Source organism: Oncorhynchus kisutch, linkage group LG30 (genome assembly GCF_002021735.2).
Source record: "Oncorhynchus kisutch isolate 150728-3 linkage group LG30, Okis_V2, whole genome shotgun sequence".
NCBI classification, from domain to species: Eukaryota; Metazoa; Chordata; class Actinopteri; order Salmoniformes; family Salmonidae; genus Oncorhynchus; species Oncorhynchus kisutch.
This window is the reverse complement of record NC_034203.2, coordinates 42,825,767-42,850,163: the sequence shown is the minus strand read 5'-3', so window position 1 is coordinate 42,850,163 and position 24,397 is coordinate 42,825,767. Positions and strand designations below refer to the sequence as shown.

Genomic DNA, 24,397 nt, shown 5'->3' with positions numbered 1-24,397 from the left:
ATTATTCTGATATCTATAGACATGACCCAGTCATTATTCTGATATCTATAGACTTGACCCAGTCATTATTCTGATATCTATAGACGATGACCCAGTCATTATTCTGATATCTATAGACATGACCCAGTCATTATTCTGATATCTATAGACATGACCCAGTCATTATTCTGATATCTATAGACGTGACCCAGTCATTATTCTGATATTATAGACGTGACCCAGTCATTATTCTGATATCTATAGACGTGACCCAGTCATTATTCTGATATTAATAGACGTGACCCAGTCATTATTCTGATATCTATAGACGTGACCAGTCATTATTCTGATATCTATAGACGTGACCCAGGTCATTATTCTGATATTTATAGACGTGACCCAGTCATTATTCTGATATCTATAGACGTGACCAGTCATTATTCTGATATCTATAGACGTGACCAGTCATTATTCTGATACTATAGACGTGACCCAGTCATTATTCTGATATTATAGACGTGACCCCGTCAATTCTGAATCTATAGACGTGACCTAAGTCATTAAGACTGAACCCATCCATATTCTGATTCTATAGACGTGACCCAGTCATTATTCTGATATCTATAGACGTGACCCAGTCATTATTCTGATATTTATAGACGTGACCAGTCATTATTCTGGATATCTATAGACGTGACCCAGTCATTATTCTGATATCTATAGACGTGACCCAGTCATTATTCTGATATCTATAGACGTGACCCAGTCATTATTCTGATATCTATAGACGTGACCCAGTCATTATTCTGATATTTATAGACGTGACCCAGTCATTATTCTGATATCTATAGACATGACCCAGTCATTATTCTGATATTTATAGACGTGACCCAGTCATTATTCTGATATCTCTAGACGTGACCCAGTCATTATTCGTATATCTATAGACATACCCAGTCATTATTCTGATATCTATAGACATGACCCAGTCATTATTCTGATATCTATAGACATGACCCAGTCATTATTCTGATATCTATAGACATGACCCAGTCATTATTCTGATATCTATAGACATGACCCAGTCATTATTCTGATATCTATAGACATGACCCAGTCATTATTCTGATATCTATAGACGTGACCCAGTCATTATTCTGATATCTATAGACGTGACCCAGTCATTATTCTGATATTTATAGACGTGACCCAGTCATTATTCTGATATCTATAGACGTGACCCAGTCATTATTCTGATATCTATAGACGTGACCCAGTCATTATTCTGATATCTATAGACGTGACCCAGTCATTATTCTGATATTTATAGACGTGACCCAGTCATTATTCTGATATCTATAGACGTGACCCAGTCATTATTCTGATATCTATAGACGTGACCCAGTCATTATTCTGATATCTATAGACGTGAAACCAGTCATTATTCTGATATTTATAGACGTGACCCAGTCATTATTCTGATATGTATGACGTGACCCAGTCATTATTCTGATATCTATAGACGTGAACCCAGTCATTATTCTGATATCTATAGACGTGACCCGTCATTATTCTGATATCTTATAGACGTGACCCCAGTCATTATTCTGAATTTATAGACGTGACCCAGTCATTATTCTGATATCTATAGACGTGACCCAGTCATTATTCTGATATCTATAGACGTGACCCAGTCATTATTCTGATATCTATAGACTGACCCCAGTCATTATTCTGATATCTATAGACGTGACCCAGTCATTATTCTGATATTTATAGACGTGACCCAGTCATTATTCTGATATCTATAGACATGACCCAGTCATTATTCTGATATTTATAGACGTGACCCAGTCATTATCTGATATCTATAGACGTGACCCAGTCATTATTCTGATATTTATAGACGTGACCCAGTCATTATTCTGATATCTATAGACGTGACCCAGTCATTATTCTGATATCTATAGACGTGACCCCAGTCATTATTCTGATATCTATAGACGTGACCCAGTCATTATTCTGATATCTATAGACGTGACCCAGTCATTATTCTGATATTTATAGACGTGACCCAGTCATTATTCTGATATCTATAGACGTGACCCAGTCATTATTCTGATATCTATAGACGTGACCCAGTCATTATTCTGATATCTATAGACAGGACCCAGTCATTATTCTGATATCTATAGACGTGACCCAGTCATTATTCTGATATTTATAGACGTGACCCAGTCATTATTCTGATATTTATAGACGTGACCCAGTCATTATTCTGATATCTATAGACGTGACCCAGTCATTATTCTGATATCTATAGACGTGACCCAGTCATTATTCTGATATTTATAGACGTGACCCAGTCATTATTCTGATATTTATAGACGTGACCCAGTCATTATTCTGATTAGTTTGATATTTTGATATGTTCATATTTTGTTTACCTTTATTTTACTAGGCAAGTCAGTTAAGAACAAATTCTTATTTTCAATGACGGCCTAGGAACAGTGGGTTAACTGCCTGTTCAGGGGCAGAACGACAGATTTGTACCTTGTCAGCTCGGGGATTTGATCTTGCAACCTTCCGTTACTAGACCAACACTCTAACCACTAGGCTACCCTGCCTTATGGAAGTGACCCATTGGTTAGTTTAATTAGTTCAATAATTATGGACGTGACCCAATCATTTGTTCTTTATGTTCTGTTGCAATTTTCACTGGCAATGTTCTTATCCCTCGCTTGCTAGCTAGCTAGCTACAGCTAATACAGCCACGACCTCTGCAGACAGAATAACAGCAATGTAGCCGTTTTCTATTGACAGTCATTTGGAAACATCCATAGCAATGAGCTGATGATGCCCTATTTAGACTGGCCCAGCTAGAATTAGGTGACCAGATTTCTGAAATGAAAACCGGGGACAGTTACAGTTCAGTGGTCAATATATCATTCAAATATCCAATGTTATTATCTATGAAAAATAAAAGGGGAACAATTCCGGTTTCATGTCTTTAGTCTAACAGGCCCACTGTGACAGAGAAAACACCTATACTACAGAAACACTATAGACAAGACAGAACTGTCCGATCTGAACAGCCATTCAGTGGTCCTGGTAGTCTGGGTAGAACTGATCTGAACAGCCAATCAGTGGTCCTGCTAGTCTGGGTAGAATAAGAACAGAAGAGAACCTGAGCAAAATTGAAAAAACAGACAATAGTATATATGAAATACTTAACATAATAAATAAATAAGATGCTAATGAGATTGGTAACTACATAATATACTTATACCACCCTAATCTGTATATTTCTCAGAAGAATGTATCTTCTTCAGGATTGCTCTGTCTTTGGCCAGCTTCTCCATGACCTCCTGGGGAGGTCTCCTCTGCTGTTTCTCCTTTCAATTTAACAAAATTATGCAGTTTTGTTTCCACAGATGTGCTGCCATCATATATCTGACAATATCTGACTACTACTGGCAGCAGCTTTACATGTCCATGATTGGACACATCAATGGACAGGGACACAAATTCAACCTGGTCTAGGTCCTGTGTTACCAAAGTAGTTGCCTGTGGTGCTAACACATTACTCATTATGGCGTCACATTTTGTCCTAGCACGTGATGCTAACACGTTACTCACTATGGCTTCACAATTTGTCCTAGCACGTGATGCTAACACGTTACTCACTATGGCGTCACATTTTGTCCTAGCACGTGATGCTAACACGTTACTCACTATGGCGTCACATTTTGTCCTAGCACGTGATGCTAACACGTTACTCACTATGGCTTCACATTTTACAAAGGGTGCACTGAACCATTCTATCGTCTTGACATGAGCGTATAAATGGAAACTCTCTCATCATGTTTTTCATAAAGTGCATTTCCGTATCTTGGAAAGAGTCATTGTATCTCCTCTGTCTGCTCTTCTTCACTCTCCTTGTGTCACTCTTCTTCACTCTCCTTGTGTCTCTCTTCTTCACTCTCTTAACTTTTTCTTCTCCTTCAATCTTTCTCTTCCTCTTTTCTTCACTCGTCTTCCTTTCCTTCTCTTCACATTTCCACCTCACTCTTCTACACCCTCCTTGCTTCACTCTTTTTACTCCCTTAATGTTTCCTTCTCCCTTCCTCTCCAATCTGTATAATAAATAGCATACTATTAGATAACTACTTTGGTTAACAGATTCCCCCATTGCTTGCCTCATTTCTGTATTTTATCTCAAAAATATTGTTTGGAATAATAAATTGTCAGGCTCTGTAATCATATCTTTATCTTTCCTCCTCTCTCTTTCACTCTTCTTCATATCCAGTCTTCTTCCTCTCTCTTTCACTCTTCTTCATATCCAGTCTTCCTCCTCTCTCTTTCACTCTTCTTCATATCCAGTCTTCCTCCTCTCTCTTTCACTCTTCTTCCTATCCAGTCTTCTTCCTATCCAGTCTTCTTCCTATCCAGTCTTCCTCCTCTCTCTTTCACTCTTCTTCCTATCCAGTCTTCCTCCTCTCTCTTTCACTCTTCTTCCTATCCAGTCTTCCTCCTCTCTCTTTCACTCTTCTTCCTATCCAGTCTTCCTCCTCTCTCTTTCACTCTTCTTCATATCCAGTCTTCCTCCTCTCTCTTTCACTCTTCTTCCTATCCAGTCTTCCTCCTCTCTCTTTCACTCTTCTTCCTATCCAGTCTTCCTCATCTCTCTTTCACTCTTCTTCATATCTAGTCTTCCTCCTCTCTCTTTCACTCTTCTTCCTATCCAGTCTTCCTCCTCTCTCTTTCACTCTTCTTCCTATCCAGTCTTCCTCCTCTCTCTTTCACTCTTCTTCATATCCAGTCTTCCTCCTCTCTCTTTCACTCTTCTTCATATCCAGTCTTCCTCCTCTCTCTTTCACTCTTCTTCCTATCCAGTCTTCCTCTCTCTTTCACTCTTCTTCATATCTAGTCTTCCTCCTCTCTCTTTCACTCTTCTTCCTATCCAGTCTTCCTCATCTCTCTTTCACTCTTCTTCCTATCCACTCTTCTTCCTATCCAGTCTTCTTCCTATCCAGTCTTCCTCCTCTCTCTTTCACTCTTCTTCCTATCCAGTCTTCCTCCTCTCTCTTTCACTCTTCTTCATATCCAGTCTTCTTCCTATCCAGTCTTCCTCCTCTCTCTTTCACTCTTCTTCCTATCCAGTCTTCCTCCTGTCTCTTTCACTCTTCTTCCTATCCAGTCTTCCTCCTCTCTCTTTCACTCTTCTTCCTATCCAGTCTTCCTCCTCTCTCTTTCACTCTTCTTCCTATCCAGTCTTCCTCCTCTCTCTTTCACTCTTCTTCCTATCCACTCTTCTTCCTATCCAGTCTTCCTCCTCTGTCTCTTTCACTCCTCTTCCTATCCAGTCTTCCTCCTCTCCTTCCTCTCCACTGATAATGTTATCCATGAACATTTCTAACTTTATTTTCACACTACTTATTATAATGCCAGTAGAGTAGGGGCCTGAGGACACACACTTAATGTGCTGGGAAATATGTTGTGAATGTATTGTAATGTTTTAAAAGTTGAATAGCCATAATAAATACAAAATACAAACACTGGTCATTGAGAGGAGATCGCATTGCATATCAAAACACTAAGCTAGAAGCTAGCAAAATAGTTTGTGCTAGCAAACCTGCCAATATGACAACCGAATTCAAAAACAGCTGGTCAAATTTGAAACATGTGGGAGGATTTGACAGCATTGCGCCACTAAACTAGAAACATGGGAGGTTTTCACAGCATAGTGCCACTAAACTAGAAACATGGGAGGATTTGACAGCATTGCGCCACTAAACTAGAAACATGTGGGAGGATTTGACAGCATTGCGCCACTAAACTAGAAACATGTGGGAGGATTAGACTGCATTGCGCCACTAAACTAGAAACATGGGAGGATTTGACAGCATAGCGCCACTAAACTAGAAACATGAGAGGATTTGACAGCATAGCGCCACTAAACTAGAAACATGAGAGGATTTGACAGCATAGCGCCACTAAACTAGAAACATGAGAGGATTTGACAGCATAGCGCCACTAAACTAGAAACATGAGACGATTTGACAGCATAGCGCCACTAAACTAGAAACATGAGAGGATTTGACAGCATAGCGCCACTAAACTAGAAACATGTGGGAGGATTAGACTGCATTGCGCCACTAAACTAGAAACATGAGAGGATTTGACAGCATAGCGCCACTAAACTAGAAACATGAGAGGATTTGACAGCATAGCGCCACTAAACTAGAAACATGAGAGGATTTGACAGCATAGCGCCACTAAACTAGAAACATGAGAGGATTTGACAGCATAGCGCCACTAAACTAGAAACATGAGAGGATTTGACAGCATAGCGCCACTAAACTAGAAACATGAGAGGATTTGACAGCATAGCGCCACTAAACTAGAAACATGTGGGAGGATTTGACAGCATAGCGCCACTAAACTAGAAACATGAGAGGATTTGACAGCACAGCGCCACTAAACTAGAAACATGAGAGGATTTGACAGCATAGCGCCACTAAACTAGAAACATGAGAGGATTTGACAGCATAGCGCCACTAAACTAGAAACATGAGAGGATTTGACAGCATAGCGCCACTAAACTAGAAACATGAGAGGATTTGACAGCATAGCGCCACTAAACTAGAAACATGAGAGGATTTGACAGCATAGCGCCACTAAACTAGAAACATGAGAGGATTTGACAGCATAGCGCCACTAAACTAGAAACATGTGGGAGGATTTGACAGCATAGCGCCACTAAACTAGAAACATGAGAGGATTTGACAGCACAGCGCCACTAAACTAGAAACATGAGAGGATTTGACAGCATAGCGCCACTAAACTAGAAACATGAGAGGATTTGACAGCATAGCGCCACTAAACTAGAAACATGAGAGGATTTGACAGCATAGCGCCACTAAACTAGAAACATGAGACGATTTGACAGCATAGCGCCACTAAACTAGAAACATGAGAGGATTTGACAGCATAGCGCCACTAAACTAGAAACATGTGGGAGGATTTGACAGCATAGCGCCACTAAACTAGAAACATGAGAGGATTTGACAGCACAGCACCACTAAACTAGAAACATGAGAGGATTTGACAGCATAGCGCCACTAAACTAGAAACATGAGAGGATTTGACAGCATAGCGCCACTAAACTAGAAACATGAGAGGATTTGACAGCATAGCACCACTAAACTAGAAACATGGGAGGATTTGACAGTATAGCGCCACTAAACTAGAAACATGAGAGGATTTGACAGTATAGCGCCACTAAACTAGAAACATGAGAGGATTTGACAGCATAGCGCCACTAAACTAGAAACATGAGAGGATTTGACAGTATAGCGCCACTAAACTAGAAACATGAGAGGATTTGACAGTATAGCGCAACTAAATTAGAAACATGAGAGGATTTGACAGCATAGCGCCACTAAACTAGAAACATGAGAGGATTTGACAGCATAGCGCCACTAAACTAGAAACATGAGAGGATTTGACAGCATAGCGCCACTAAACTAGAAACATGGGAGGATTTGACAGCATAGCGCCACTTGCGTCAAGCCTGCAACAGTAGAGACCAGAGAAATTCATGTTCATCTCTCTCACCACGTTAATGTCATCAGATACTCTAACAAAATATATTTCTGCAAAAACAAATCAATGCTAGCTAGCTAGCTACGTTTATTCAATGTGTGTTTACAATGTTTCCAATTTCAGTTTGTGTGGTTGTTGGTTTAGCTTTCTGTAACTTTATAGCAAGTACAGTCTGCATGTGTAGGTGCTTATTGCGTCATGATTGCAAGGTGTCCTGCTGTGTGTGTGTGTGTGTGTGTGTGTGTGGTATTGACAACACATTGATAGGTAATACTATACATGGTTTAAAATAGTACAGATTTAAAAGAACAACATTAGTCTTAAATCGCAAACCACCGTGACTAAAATATGCAGAGGAAAAAACATAGTCTTTGTTGTTCCATATGTAAACACCCCCACGCTGTTCTCGATAAGCTTTCGAGCAGCTGGTGATGTAAGCACAGTAAAGAATCCTACCTAAAAGTGCAGAGTAGGACGATAGCGATAGTGAGGGAGATGAGAGAGAGACTGTGTCCGATAGTGTAGCCTACTTTCACTGCCCAGTAGAACTCCGCCTGAGAGAAACACACAAGTAGAAACACATTAAAACATGTTACTGCTCACACCTCACGTTCAAAGCTAAAAATAAATAAACAATAACAAAGAGGGCCAACCCATCTCTTGTTTTGGTAAAAAGCTGAAAGATGGGCCTGGAGAAAAGTAACCACTCTCAAAATCATAGACAGAGCTATGGAAGCAAAGACTGACCACCCGTGATATACAGTACAAAATGATCTATTTTTATCAACAAGTTTATATTTTAAGTTCTGATGGGGTACGACAGTTGAACTAAGCTCATATTCTTCAAGAATCAAGTTGAATTCTTCAAGAATCAAGTTTTATTCTTCAAGAATCAAGTTATATTCTTCAAGAATCAAGTTTTATTCTTCAAGAATCAAGTTTTATTCTTCAAGAATCAAGTTATATTCTTCAAGAATCAAGTTTTATTCTTCAAGAATCAAGTTATATTCTTCAAGAATCAAGTTTTATTCTTCAAGAATCAAGTTTTATTCTTCAAGAATCAAGTTTTATTCTTCAAGAATCAAGTTTTATTCTTCAAGAATCAAGTTTTATTCTTCAAGAATCAAGTTTTATTCTTCAAGAATCAAGTTTTATTCTTCAAGAATCAAGTTTTATTCTTCAAGAATCAAGTTTTATTCTTCAAGAATCAAGTTATATTCTTCAAGAATCAAGTTATATTCTTCAAGAATCAAGTTTTATTCTTCAAGAATCAAGTTATATTCTTCAAGAATCAAGTTATATTCTTCAAGAATCAAGTTTTATTCTTCAAGAATCAAGTTATATTCTTCAAGAATCAAGTTTTATTCTTCAAGAATCAAGTTTTATTCTTCAAGAATCAAGTTATATTCTTCAAGAATCAAGTTATATTCTTCAAGAATCAAGTTTTATTCTTCAAGAATCAAGTTTTATTCTTCAAGAATCAAGTTATATTCTTCAAGAATCAAGTTATATTCTTCAAGAATCAAGTTTTATTCTTCAAGAATCAAGTTTTATTCTTCAAGAATCAAGTTATATTCTTCAAGAATCAAGTTTTATTCTTCAAGAATCAAGTTTTATTCTTCAAGAATCAATGCATGTATACGTTAAAACAATTATCTATCAATAAGCATGATTTATGTTAATTTGTATTTAACCTTTATTTAACTAGGCAAGTCAATTAAGAGCAAATTCTTACGACGCTGGGCCAATTGCAAACCCGGACGACGCTGGGCCAATTGCTAACCCGGACGACGCTGGGCCAATTGCAAACCCGGACGACGCTGGGCCAATTGCAAACCCGGACGACGCTGGGCCAATTGCAAACCCGGACGACGCTGGGCCAATTGCAAACCCGGACGACGCTGGGCCAATTGCAAACCCAGACGACGCTGGGCCAATTGCAAACCCGGACGACGCTGGGCCAATTGCAAACCTGGACAACGCTGGGCCAATTGTGCGCCGCCCTGTGGGGCTCCCAATCACGGCCGGTGGTGATACAGCCTGGAATCGAAGCAGGGACTGTAGTGACACCTCTAGCACTGAGATGGAGTGCCATTAGACCGCTGTGCCACACATGGGCAAATCTATAATGGTCGAGCACTATCCTCCGGCAATTACTTTTCTTTTTGATGTCATTCTAATTTCTGGATAAGGCTTAAAATACAGGATACATTCTAGTTACGTCACATGGTTGTGGAAAACACAAGGCCCTGATAATGGCACCCTATTCCATACTGTCGTCCACTACTTTAGACCAGGCCCATAGGGCACCCTATTCCATACTGTAGTCCACTACTTTAGACCAGGCCCATAGGGCACCCTATTCCATACTGTAGTCCACTACTTTAGACCAGGCCCATAGGGCACCCTATTCCATACTGTAGTCCACTACTTTAGACCAGGCCCATAGGGCACCCTATTCCATACTGTAGTCCACTACTTTAGACCAGGCCCATAGGGCACCCTATTCCATACTGTAGTCCACTACTTTAGACCAGGCCCATAGGGCACCCTATTCCATACTGTCGTCCACTACTTTAGACCAGGCCCATAGGGCACCCTATTCCATACTGTAGTCCACTACTTTAGACCAGGCCCATAGGGCACCCTATTCCATACTGTAGTCCACTACTTTAGACCAGGCCCATAGGGCACCCTATTCCATACTGTAGTCCACTACTTTAGACCAGGCCCATAGGGCACCCTATTCCATACTGTAGTCCACTACTTTAGACCAGGCCCATAGGGCCTCCTTTACTCCAGGGAGCAACATGTCAAGTCTGTTGGTATTGTAGCTCTATGTGGCCGACTCAGTTTGAATCCAGGCTGTCTGTGCACCACCAGACCGTTTTGGCCCGCTGAGCTGAAGCCTGGGCATTAGCTCGGGGACCTAAACACTTTTTTATCGTAAAGTAAAAAGCCATTGTCTTGTTATCACCGTTACACAAATACAAAAGGTCACTGATTTATGAACGTTGGTCAATAATGATTAGAAATGTATCGATGGATCTGTAAAAAGACACTGGTTGCCATACCTACCATGTCATCATCATCAACTTTGGTGACGTTGGCGTTGTACCCACAATTCAGTGCATAGGAAGCAGGGCTAACCTCAGACCAGCCATCACTGGTGCAGGTCTTCGACAGGTTACCTAGATGACAGAGAGGACAGGTGTAACAGGTTACCTAGATGACAGAGAGGACAGGTGTAACAGGTTACCTAGACGACAAAGAGGACAGGTGTAACAGTGACAGAGACATAGCTGTTGCATTCATCCTTGTTCAGTCTTGTGGCCAAGTGAGATTCTAAGAGAATAAGTTGTCATTAAAATTAAATTATGGCAGAATTTATCGGGACCCCACCCCAAATCTAATGACAGCCTTAAAATTTCGATTTCGATTTTTACATCAACAAATAACCTTCCATGAATCACATTTTCATCTCTTACCAAAATTCAAGAAACCAATAAATAAACAATAACATAGCATTTAAAAAGAATTATATTTCTCTAAAACTTTTGTGTATGGTCCCGAATCCCCAAACTGACAAGGTAAAAATCTGTTGTTCTTCCCCTGAACAGGCAGTTAACCCACTGTTCCCCAGGCGCCAATGATGTGCATGTCGAATAAGGCAGCCCCCCCCCCCCCGCATCTCTCTGATTCAGAGGGGTTGGCCTCAGATGCAGAATATACATTTCAGTTGAATGCGTCCAGCTGTACAACTGACTAGGTATCCTCCTTTCCCTTTCACATACAATAATTTATACTCTTATTTTATTTTGTCCCCCCCCAAAAATATATTTTTTAAACATTTATTTTGTCCCCCCCCAAAGAAAACATTTTTTACATTTATTTTGTCCCCCCCCAAAGAAAACATTTTTTACATTTATTTTGTCCCCCCCAAAATACGTTTTTTTTACATTTATTTTGCCCCCCCCCCCAAGAAAACATTTTTTACATTTATTTTGTCCCCCCCAAAGAAAACATTTTTTACATGTATTTTGTTCCCCCCCCCATTTTTTTTTTTTACATTGATTTTGTCCCCCCCCAAAGAAAACATTTAACATTTATTTTGCCCCCCCCAAAAGAAAACATTTTTTACATTTATTTTGTCTCCCCCCCAAAGAAAACATTTTTTACATGTATTTTGTCCCCCCCAAAGAAATCATTTTTACATTTATTTTGCCCCCCCCCCCCCAAATAAAACATTTTTTACATTTATTTTGCCCCCCCCCCAAATAAAACATTTTTTACATTTATTTTGTCCCCCCCCTCAAATAAAACATTTTTACATTTATTTTGTCCCCCCCCAAAGAAAACATTTTTTTACATTTATTTTGTCCCCCCTCCCCAAAGAAAACATTTTTTACATTTATTTTGGCGACCTCACTGCAGTTCCTCCCCTGACATTGAATATCACTGCTTTAAAACAATACATATTTCATAAGACCTTATAGTTTTACTCTTATACAGTGGTCTGAAACACTTATACAGTGGTCTGAAACTCTTATACAGTGGTCTGAAACTCTTATACAGTGGTCTGAAACTCAGGATTTACAGGCCACATCACGCCTGCAAGTAGGGCTGCAAACTTCTGTTAACTTTAACCAAAACGTTCAGAAGTCCTGGAACAATCATCCAACTGGGAATTCTGGAAAACCTGGGAGTTTCCAGAATGTTACAACCTTAGCTAGTTATGTTATTTATCTTTGTGTAGCATAAGATTAATGAATCAATCAAAACACAGATATGAAAAACAGTTGTTAAACAATCTACCTGTATTACAGCATGCAGGGAACTTTATTTAACTAGGCAAGTCAGTTAAGAACAAATTCTTATTTTCAATGACAGCCTAGGAATAGTGGGTTAACTGCCTGTTCAGGGGCAGAACGACAGATTTTTACCTTGTCAGCTCGGGGGTTTGAACTTGCAACCTTCCGGTTACTAGTCCAACGCTCTAACCACTAGGCTACCCTGCCGCAGATGAGCTTGGGCTTTGTTCTTTTTGTATGGCATTCTATTTGAATATTCAGAAATACAGTAACTGAAGCACTACCGTGTTTTATGTTGCATGACTTTATGGCCATGTCCTAAATATATAAAATATTTGTTTTCCCACAATGCAATGTCATTAACGGTATTTTTTTTTTTTAAGTGTAGGTAACAGAAGGTACAGTCATTTACAGGTGATCTCCAAAACCAAAACAATACGTTTTCATATGTTCAGCTCAATCAAGTTAAAATACAATAGTTCAACAGAGCCCAACTCTGACATTTGTTTTCAAAATGTTTTTTGTTAAGCTTTTTTCTGTATTATGCTATCTTCTACCCCCTTCTCTACCCCCACTCTACCCCCTCTCTACCCCCACTCTACCCCCTTCTCTACCCCCACTCTACCCCCTCTCTACCCCCACTCTACCCCCTTCTCTACCCCCCACTCTACCCCCACTCTACCCCCCACTCTACCCCCACTCTACCCCCTTCTCTACCCCCACTGCTACCCCCTCTCTACCCCCACTCTACCCCCTTCTCTACCCCACTCTACCCCCTCTCTACCCCCTCTCTACCCCCACTCTAACCCCTACTCTACCCACTCTACCCCCTTCTCTACCCCCACTCTACCCCCCTCTTCTACCCCTCTCTACCCCCCTCTACCCCCTTCTCTACCCCCACTCTACCCCTCTCTACCCCCTCTCTACCCCCACTCTACCCCCTCTCTACCCCCTCTCTACCCCCCTCTACCCCACTCTACCCCCCCTTCTCTACCCCCCTCTACCCCTCTCTACTCCCCCACTCTACCCCCACTCTACCCCCACTCTACCCCCTCTCTACCCCCACTCTACCACCCCACTCTACCCCCTCTCTACCCCCTCTCTACCCCCACTCTACCCCCTCTCTACCCCCACTCTAATCCCACTGTACCCCCACTGTCACCCCCTCCTCTACCCCCACTCCACCCCCACTCTACCCCCCTTCTCTACCCCCTCTCTACCCCCACTCTACCCCCACTCTACCCCCTTCTCTACCCCCACTCTACCCCCACTCTACCCCCACTCTAATCCCACTGTACCCCCACTCTACCCCCACTCTACCCCCTCTCTACCCCCACTCTACCCCCACTCTAATCCCACTCTACCCCCCACTCTACCCCCTTCTCTACCCCCACAATCTTCTAATCCCACTGGTACCCCCCTCTACCCCCACTCTACCCCCCACTCTACCCCCCACTCTAATCCCACTGTACCCCCCACTCTACCCCCACTCTACCCCCTTCTCTACCCCCACATCTTCTAATCCCACTGTACCCCCCCCTCTACCCCCACTCTACCCCCTAATCTTCTACCCCCCCACTCTACCCCCCTAATCTTCTACCCCCCACTCTACCCCCTAATCTTCTACCCCCACTCTACCCCCTAATCTTCTACCCCCACAATCTTCTAATTCCCACCTCTACCCCCTTCTCTACCCCCACTCTACCCCATTCTCTACCCCCTCTCTACCCCCACTCTACCCCCTCTCTACCCCCACTCTACCCCCTCTCTACCCCCACTCTACCCCCACTCTACCCCCTCTCTACCCCCACTCTACCCCCACTCTAATCCCACTCTACCCCCACTCTACCCCCTTCTCTACCCCCACAATCTTCTAATCCCACTGTACCCCCCTCTACCCCCACTCTACCCCCACTCTAATCCCACTCTACCCCCACTCTACCCCCTTCTCTACCCCCACAATCTTCTAATCCCACTGTACCCCCCCTCTACCCCCACTCTACCCCCACTCTACCCCCTAATCTTCTACCCCCACTCTACCCCCTAATCTTCTACCCCCACTCTACCCCCTAATCTTCTACCCCCACAATCTTCTAATCCCACTGTACCCCACCTCTACCCCCTTCTCTACCCCCACTCTACCCCATTCTTTACCCCCACTCTACCCCCTTCTCTACCCCCACTCTATCCCCTTCTCTACCCCCACTCTACCCCCTAATCTTCTACCCCCACAATCTTCTAATCCCACTGTACCCCCCCTCTACCCCCTTCTCTACCCCCACTCTACCCCATTCTTTACCCCCACTCTACCCCCCACTCTATCCCCTTCTCTACCCCCACTCTACCCCCTTCTCTACCCCCCCCCCCAATCTTCAAAGCAATCAAACCAAGTGTTGAGAAATCTCTTCTGCCTTCCCACTCCACTGATCAACACAACAGTCTCCTCCAAGGAGCACAAAAAACAAGACACATTCTCGGTGAAATACTAGTGGTTTCTTCTCATCTTTAAATATCAGAAGGGGCAACTTTTTCCCTCCTTTATTCAGATCCAATTATTTTACACAAGAGAGTCTCACTGGAACATAGTCCACTTCAGCAAATTGAAGTCTTTACTGTCAGGACGGGATATGATGGCCCCTGTGATGCACTGAGGCTTACAGGTTCTGTGTGTGTGTGTGTGTGTGTGTGTGTGTGTGTGTGTGTGTGTGTGTAAAACAAAAGAAAAAGCTGTATTGTCACATCCAGCAGATAGGTGCAGTGGAATGTGTTGTTTCACGTGCCTTGCTCAAGGGCACAGCGGCAGATGTGTCGGCTCAGGAATTCGAACCAGCAAACTTTCGGTTAGGCTACCTGCCGCCCTAAACTCCATCTGGTTTCTTAATGACCCAGGATCAATCCTCAGAGACCAAGATGCCATCGTCTAGTAAACAGTAAACAGTCTATGGGGACACAGTGTACGGGTCTAGAGTATGGTCTATGGGGACACACAGGGTAAAGGTTTACAGTATGGTCTATGGGGACACAGGGTACGGATCTACAGTATGGTCTATGGGGACACACAGGGTACGGGTCTACAGTATGGTCTATGGGGACACAGGGTAAGGGTTGACAGTATGGTCTATGGGGACACAGGGTGAGGGTTTACAGTATGGTCTATGGGGACACAGTGTACGGGTCTACAGTATGGTCTATGGGGACACAGTGTACGGGTCTACAGTATGGTCTATGGGGACACAGGGTATGGGTCAACAGTATGGTCTATGGGGACACAGGGTACGGGTCAACAGTATGGTTTATGGGGACACAGTGTACGGGTCTACAGTATAGTCTATGGGGACACACAGGGTAAGGGTCTACAATATGGTCTATGGGGACACAAGGTACGGGTTTACAGTATGGTCTATGGGGACACAGTGTACGGGTCTACAGTATGGTCTATGGGGACACACAGGGTATGGGTCTACAGTATGGTCTATGGGGACACAGGGTACGGGTCTACAGTATGGTCTATGGGGACACACAGGGTACGGGTCTACAGTATGGTCTATGGGGACACAGGGTAAGGGTTGACAGTATGGTCTATGGGGACACAGTGTACAGGTCAACAGTATGGTCTATGGGGACACACAGGGTACGGGTCTACAGTATAGTCTATGGGGACACAGGGTACGGGTCTACAGTATGGTCTATGGGGACACAGGGTACGGGTCTACAGTATGGTCTATGGGGACACACAGGGTACGGGTCTACAGTATGGTCTATGGGGACACACAGGGTACGGGTCTACAGTATCGTCTATGGGGACACACAGGGTACAGGTCTACAGTATGGTCTATGGGGACACAGGGTACGGGTCTACAGTATGGTTTATGGGGACACAGTGTACGGGTCTACAGTATAGTCTATGGGGACACACAGGGCAAGGGTCTACAATATGGTCTATGGGGACACAGTGTACGGGTCTACAGTATGGTCTATGGGGACACAGTGTACGGGTCTACAGTATAGTCTATGGGGACACAGGGTACGGGTCTACAGTATGGTCTATGGGGACACACAGGGTATTGTTCTACAGTATGGTCTATGGGGACACAGGGTACGGGTCTACAGTATGGTCTATGGGGACACAGGGTACGGGTCTACAGTATGGTCTATGGGGACACAGGGTAAGGGTCTACAGCATGGTCTATGGGGACACACAGGGTACGGGTCTACATTATGGTCTATGGGGACACACAGGGTACGGGTCTACAGTATGGTCTATGGGGACACAGGGTACGGATCTACAGTATGGTCTATGGGGACACACAGGGTACGGGTCTACAGTATGGTCTATGGGGACACAGGTTACGGGTCTACAGTATGGTCTATGGGGACACAGGGTACGGGTCTACAGTATGGTCTATGGGGACACAGGGTACGGGTCTACAGTATGGTCTATGGGGACACACAGGGTAAGGGTCTACAGTATGGTCTATGGGGAGACACAGGGTACGGGTCTACAGTATGGTCTATGGGGACACAGGGTACAGGTCTACAGTATGGTCTATGGGGACACACAGGGTACGGGTCTACAGTATGGTCTATGGGGACACACAGGGTACAGGTCTACAGTATGGTCTATGGGGACACAGGGTACGGATCTACAGTATGGTCTATGGGGACACACAGGGTATTGTTCTACAGTATGGTCTATGGGGACACAGGGTACGGGTCTACAGTATGGTCTATGGGGACACAGGGTACGGGTCTACAGTATGGTCTATGGGGACACAGGGTAAGGGTCTACAGCATGGTCTATGGGGACACACAGGGTACGGGTCTACAGTATGGTCTATGGGGACACAGGTTACGGGTCTACAGTATGATCTATGGGGACACAGGGTACGGGTCTACAGTATGGTCTATGGGGACACAGGGTACGGGTCTACAGTATGGTCTATGGGGACACACAGGGTATTGTTCTACAGTATGGTCTATGGGGACACAGGGTACGGGTCTACAGTATGGTCTATGGGGACACAGGGTACGGGTCTACAGTATGGTCTATGGGGACACAGGGTAAGGGTCTACAGCATGGTCTATGGGGACACACAGGGTACGGGTCTACATTATGGTCTATGGGGACACACAGGGTACGGGTCTACAGTATGGTCTATGGGGACACAGGGTACGGGTCTACAGTATGGTCTATGGGGACACACAGGGTACGGGTCTACAGTATGGTCTATGGGGACACAGGTTACGGGTCTACAGTATGGTCTATGTGGACACACAGGGTACAGGTCTACAGTATGGTCTATGGGGACACACGGGGTACAGGTCTACAGTATGGTCTATGGGGAAATCATTGGATATGATTACAAGGATGAACAGGAAGGAAAGAAACTGCGCTGTCTAGAAAGGTGTTCGTTCCTAGTGATTATTCACAAATCAAAACCACATTAGTTAATATCAACAGATCAAAACAATAATACAACCGATGGATTGATTGGTGTAATTATTTGGAAATACATAACAGGCATTACTGAAGAAGGAATGGTTTAGAATGTTAGCATTCTTCACTCACTACTAGAGAAATGTCAGCCACAAACACACTACCCTTCAAAAGTCCCCCCCCCCCACCACCACCCCACAGTAAACACAATATTATCGCTGCATTCAAGTAGGTTTGCTCATAGCAGAGGAGTATACTGTACGAAAAAAGGAGGTTCAATGTGTTAGCCAGCTAACGTGCCTAAGTATTATTAAATAACTTTGTGTTTTTTTTTTTAACCTTTTTTTTTTTTGAAAGAGAAGCTTGGTCTAATTGACTCAATAGTCACATCGAAGTTTATCTTTCTTTAATGATCCAGAAAATATGTAGTTATTTCTGGTTGTTTATCAATAAGTTAGCTGTCTAACTCATTGATCCTGCTTTTGCAGTATGCCCTCTCTGGTCTGTAGCTTGAGACAACAGGCAGTGACGTAGCATGTTAGCTTGGAATTCAGTTGTTCATTTGGATATAATGTTGTCAACAGCTTTCAATGCATTATGCTGTTTTGGTACAGCTGACAATGATGACTCAAGTAGCCTACATTGTAACGGAAAACTACAATTTATACCGTAATTTGTTTCGTATTATCAACAGTGCAATACCCTAAAACCTTTTACTGCAACGTACTGTAAATGATGGTGCATTGTGGGAAAATATTGTGAGCAGGGAAAGAATTTCTGTATTTCAAATGGTGCTGTAATTCCACCCAACAGAATACAGTACTGTACCGTATTTTAGGAGCTCCAAAAAACCTTTTGACCACTAGTGGGTACATGGTATTGTTGTTTTCATGAACATATTTTGAGTCGAGCCTTGTAAGTGGCTACATTTGTTGAACCTGTGAATGAGAATGCTGTACCAATTTAACTGCTGTGTGGTTATAGTGGCACATCAATTAAATGTAAAATGTATTAGGGACAGATTGGAATGGCAGCAAGTCTTAAACCTTTTTAATGGTTGAATATTTAACCACGTCCTATTGGTCGGTTTGGCCCTGCAGTCGCTGCCAGTTTTTTGACGCCTTTTGTTTAAGGCCTCTAAAAGTACAAGTGATATAAAACACCAACTGTTCATTAATACGCTGTCATGTGTAAACACTTTGCCTAGCAGCCAACCTGCTTGCAACAATCCCTTGCAATAACAGTCAAATACTGTGAAATACAAACCCCTCCCCTCCAATGAATTTCATTCAATCATCCATTCAATCATCCATTCAATCGTCCATTCAATCGTCCATTCAATCGTCCATTCAATCGTCCATTCAATTGTCCATTCAATCGTCCATTCAATCGTCCATTCAATCGTCCATTCAATCGTCCATTCAATCGTCCATTCAATCGTCCATTCAATCATCCATTCAATCATCCATTCAATCATCTATTCAATCATCTATTCAATCATCCATTCAATCATCCATTCAAACATCCATTCATTCCAATGTTTTACAGTATAATACAGTATTTGTACTGTGTGTCATTGCACAGTACTTGATTCAGTCCAGTATTTACATGACAGTAGGTGTCCTGTAATATGAAATACAGAATTCTACTTGCCACTGAGCTGTTTGTAAATTACTGTCAAATTCATGGCAACCGATGGCAGTGTATCAAGATATATATAGACAAAATGTGTAAAAACAGAATACGCATAGAAACTATTAAACATGAGCAAAACAACAACATGCAGAAGATGTCCGCTCAGTTATCTCAAACAGCAGGAGACAGAGACAGAGACAGTGTGAGAGAGAGAGAGAGAGAGAGAGAGAGAGAGAGAGAGAGAGAGAGAGAGAGAGAGACAGAGAGACAGAGAGACAGAGAGACAGAGAGACAGAGACAGAGAGAGAGAGAGAGAGAGAGAGAGAGAGATCGAGGTAGAAAGAGAGAAACAGAGGCAAAGAGAGATAGAAGAGAGAGATGTAGAAAGGGGGCAGAGAGAGAGATGAAGAGAGAGAGGGAAATAGAGAGAGAAGGGAGAGTGAGAGAGAGAGAGAGAGAGAGAGTGAGATGAAGAGAGAGAGACAGAAACAGAGTGAATGTACGTAAAGTATATTAACAGAGAGAGGGAAGAGAGAGCGAAAGGGAGACAGAAAGAGAGAGAGAGAGAGCGAAAGAGAGAGAGAGAGAGCGAGAGAGAAAGAGAGAGAGAGAGAGGGAGGGGGACAGAGAGGGAAGAGAGAGCGAAAGGGAGACAGAAAGAGAGAGAGAGAGGGAGAGAGAGAGAGAGAGCGAAAGAGAGAGAGAGAGAGAGAGAGAGAGAGGGAGGGGGACAGAGAGGGAAGAGAGAGCGAAAGGGAGCTAGAAAGAGAGAGAGAGCGGGAGATAGAGAGAGAGAGAGAGCGAGAGAGAAAGAGAGAGAGAGAGAGGGAGGGGGACAGAGAGGGAAGAGAGAGCGAAAGGGAGACAGAAAGAATGAGAGAGATGAAGAGAGAGAGCGAGGGCAGCAGAAAGAGAGAGAGAGAGAACGAGATAAGCCGGTGGTGTTTTAGTCCATGCCACCACTGGATCCTCTGTGTCTGAGGGATTGCCAGAAGAATGCTTTCATCAGGCCTCCAAACAAGAGACCAATGGATGTTGGATGTCATGCATGACGACGGGAGTACCTCAAACAAGTTAATCATCCCTGCATGGTGTTGTCTCTGAGGCCTGATTTTAGATTAGGGCTCTTCTCTCAATACACGGCTGTGGACACTGGGCCTGTGTGCACTTCTTGTGAAGAAAATGATGCATTAGGACATCCTGAGGAGAGACAGTCTGATATATATCTTCTGCATGTGGTTGTTTCGCTCGTGTTTAATAGTTTATGTGCTTATTCTGTTTTTACACATTCTGTGTTTACAGCAAGGACCCCCCCCCCCAACACACACACAAACCTGGGTGCAGAAATATTTCCCCCCCTAATTGGACTCCATTAGCCAAATACATTTAAAGTCAGTTTTTCACAATTCCTGACATTTAATCCATAAAAATTCTCTGTCTTAGGTCAGTTAGGATCACCACTTTATTTTAAGAATGTGAAATGTCAGAATAATAGTAGCGAGAATAATTTATTTCAGTTTTTATTTCTTTCATCACATTTCCAGTGGGTCATAAGTTTACATACACTCAATTAGCATTTGGTAACGTTGCCTTTAAATGGTTTAACTTGGGTCAAATGTTTTGGGTAGCCTTCCACAAGCTACCCACAATAAGTCGGGTGAATTTTGGCCTATTCCTCCTGACAGAGCTGGTGCATATATATATATATAAGAGAGAGACATGGTGGGAGAATGTCGTCCCCAGCACCCAAACGCACTACTCGCCTGTAATTAATTATAAAATCAGTCATTATCAAAGTGATACAGGGAGAGGTGATGTCCACAACACCAGAACCTTACTAAGTATCTACTCTCCTGTAATTACAGTAGGGTTTGACACCATGTATCTACTCTCCTGTAATTACAGTAGAGTTTGACACCATGCATCTACTGTCCTGTAATTACAGTAGAGTTTGACACCATGTATCTACTCTCCTGTAATTACAGTAGGGTTTGACACCATGTATCTACTCTCCTGTAATTACAGTAGAGTTTGACACCATGCATCTACTGTCCTGTAATTACAGTAGAGTTTGACACCATGCATCTACTGTCCTGTAATTACAGTAGAGTTTGACACCATGCATCTACTCTCCTGTAATTACAGTAGAGTTTGACACCATGCATCTACTGTCCTGTAATTACAGTAGAGTTTGACACCATGTATCTACTGTCCTGTAATTACAGTAGAGTTTGACACCATGCATCTACTGTCCTGTAATTATAGTAGAGTTTGACACCATGCATCTACTCTCCTGTAATTACAGTAGGGTTTGACACCATGTATCTACTCTCCTGTAATTACAGTAGAGTTTGACACCATGCATCTACTGTCCTGTAATTACAGTAGAGTTTGACACCATGCATCTACTGTCCTGTAATTACAGTAGAGTTTGACACCATGCATCTACTCTCCTGTAATTACAGTAGAGTTTGACACCATGCATCTACTGTCCTGTAATTACAGTAGAGTTTGACACCATGTATCTACTGTCCTGTAATTACAGTAGAGTTTGACACCATGCATCTACTCTCCTGTAATTACAGTAGAGTTTGACACCATGCATCTACTGTCCTGTAATTACAGTAGAGTTTGACACCATGTATCTACTGTCCTGTAATTACAGTAGAGTTTGACACCATGCATCTACTGTCCTGTAATTATAGTGGAGTTTGACACCATGCATCTACTCTCCTGTAATTACAGTTTAAGTCCTTGCATCATAGCGCAGAAGGATAGTGTTTTAAGCACAATCAAAGATCGATTTATAGCCATTCATCTAAAATAATGAATAGAGTTTAAACAATAAACCTTTTCTTTTTGTCATAGACGGATAAGATTAATATGAGATGAAAGTTGAGTTCATAACGAGTTCAGGAAGCCAAGCTTAATCTTTACGTGACTTTCACAGCGGTGTGGGAAGATGTTTTGATCAAGAGATACCTTTAGAAAACATGTAAATGTTGCAATACATGTATTTTACAGTTATAAGGAAGGTGAAATCTTACAGTTAGTGGTTTTACATATTTTAGAAAGCATATAAGTCAATTCAAGCCTTATTCATACCATTGTTTTCAAATGCATCACATAAAATATTTAATTTTACTTGAGCCTACGTCCTCAAAAGTGACTACACCTCAGCAAGTTAGAACAGTGAGATTTGAACCTTCATTGGAGTATGCTGCAATTACTAGTTATTTTTTATGGTCCTTTCATGATAAATACTTCCATTTTAGATTACATGTAGCTACGTTTAAGAGGGTGAAATGAAGGGTTCTTTGGCTGTCGCCATAGGAGGACCCTTTAAATAACCTTTGTTTTTGTTGGAGGTAGAACCATTTTGGGTTCCATGTTGAACCCTTTCAACAGAGGGTTCTACTGTACCTGGAACCACAAAAGGGTTCTCCTATGGGGACAGCCAAAGAACCCTGTTGGAACCCTTTTTCTGAGTGTAGAGTTTAGGTAGAGTTTGAGACCATGTATATCTTGTAAACAGAGTATAGGTAGAGTTTGAGACCATGTATATCTTGTAAACAAAGTTTAGGTAGAGTTTGAGACCATGTATCTCTTGTAAACAGAGTTTAAGGATTCTATTCTGTCTGTAAAACTGAAGCGTTACATATTCTGTGATAGATCTGCAACGGTAATCTATGATTAAGTGGACAAACTGTAAGTGGTGTTTACTGGGAATTGCAATCTCTGCTAAAAAGCTGGAATTTTCCTTTAAATTTCAAAATGGATTTTCCGTGATACGGATTGAATAGAGTTTAACCCTTTACACTCGTAGGAATTGGCCTATATAGGTAAGGCTAAATTAAAATGTTTCTTACTGAAGAAATATAAAAACCATACGCATAATCATGGCAGCAATTGACAGGAAACAGTCATTAGACCAACGTTGAGGACACAACAGTTCACCTGGCACAAGAATGAACCAAACAACTGTTGATTTTATGTGCATTTTACATTTACTGTATTTTTTCACAGGATTTGAAATCTAAAAATACTTAACATTCATTTAACATGATAAGAATATTTATGGGAAATGTAGGGTAGCTGCAATGTGACAAATGACATGAGTTTGAAACGAGAGAAGTAACTGTTGTCTCCAAGTGGCCACACACCTCTCCAGTGTGCACAGTTCCTAAGTCATTTCAATACACTTTTATGACTCCAGGAAGAGTCTTCAACTGAAAAGTTATTTTTTTTACCTCTCCTAGCTGTGCCGTTGAGGAACTACAGCAAGCACACTTGTTTTGTTTGGAACCCAACCCTAGATCCCAGCCTTCACACAATTATTGTGTTGTTTTTTTAACGCAAATCCCAAAATTCCCCCCATATTAAATTGCAATCTGGGTAAGATGGGCATAATTTGAAAGCTTGTTCTATTGTCAACATGACTAGCTAAGTTATAAAATAGGATATTACAGTGTTAGGCTTTCACAAGGCGATTCAGACAAACTGATGCTAATTTTGATGCGGATAGAAAGGAGTCTTGAGTGAATTCAGGCGAATTTCCATGGCAACGTTTCTGGACAATAGACAGACATAGGCTCCGTTCAGAACAACCCAGGGTATGATGCCATGTTATTTTGTTACTGTTGGCCTACATCAAACATAGTGGTCATAAATGTTGACACTGTATATGACATAGGTTTTATGATATGGAAATGTGAAGTGCACATTTGAACTCACAGGTGTTTGACTTGCTTGTAATGACTTGAACGCGGTATTTATTATCATCCTCAACGTCTTATCTTCCAAAATACATACGAGTTATCTGAATTTACAGCATTTCCTCACTCAGACAACAAAAACTTGCAATAGTTGACCAATTAGCGGAAGGGATGGAGGGCAACTTTTTGTCGCGCACGTGTGTGTGTGTGTG

General features: G+C 42.3%; 1 protein-coding gene across 2 annotated transcripts in view; it reads right to left on the bottom strand.

Annotated features, from left to right (window-relative positions):
• Nucleotides 1-24,397, bottom strand: part of vipr1a (vasoactive intestinal peptide receptor 1a) — a 130,277-nt gene that overhangs the window by 59,060 nt on the left and 46,820 nt on the right. For both annotated transcript variants that reach the window (XR_004206410.1, XM_031810660.1), the window contains exons 4-5: nt 10,666-10,778; nt 8,044-8,141 (exon numbers count right to left, since the gene is read on the bottom strand). Coding sequence is in view for 1 of the 2 variants with exons in the window: in XM_031810660.1 (XP_031666520.1) it covers nt 8,044-8,141; nt 10,666-10,778 (211 nt within the window). In the remaining variant the exon portion in view is untranslated. The remainder of the gene's footprint in view (nt 1-8,043; nt 8,142-10,665; nt 10,779-24,397) is intronic.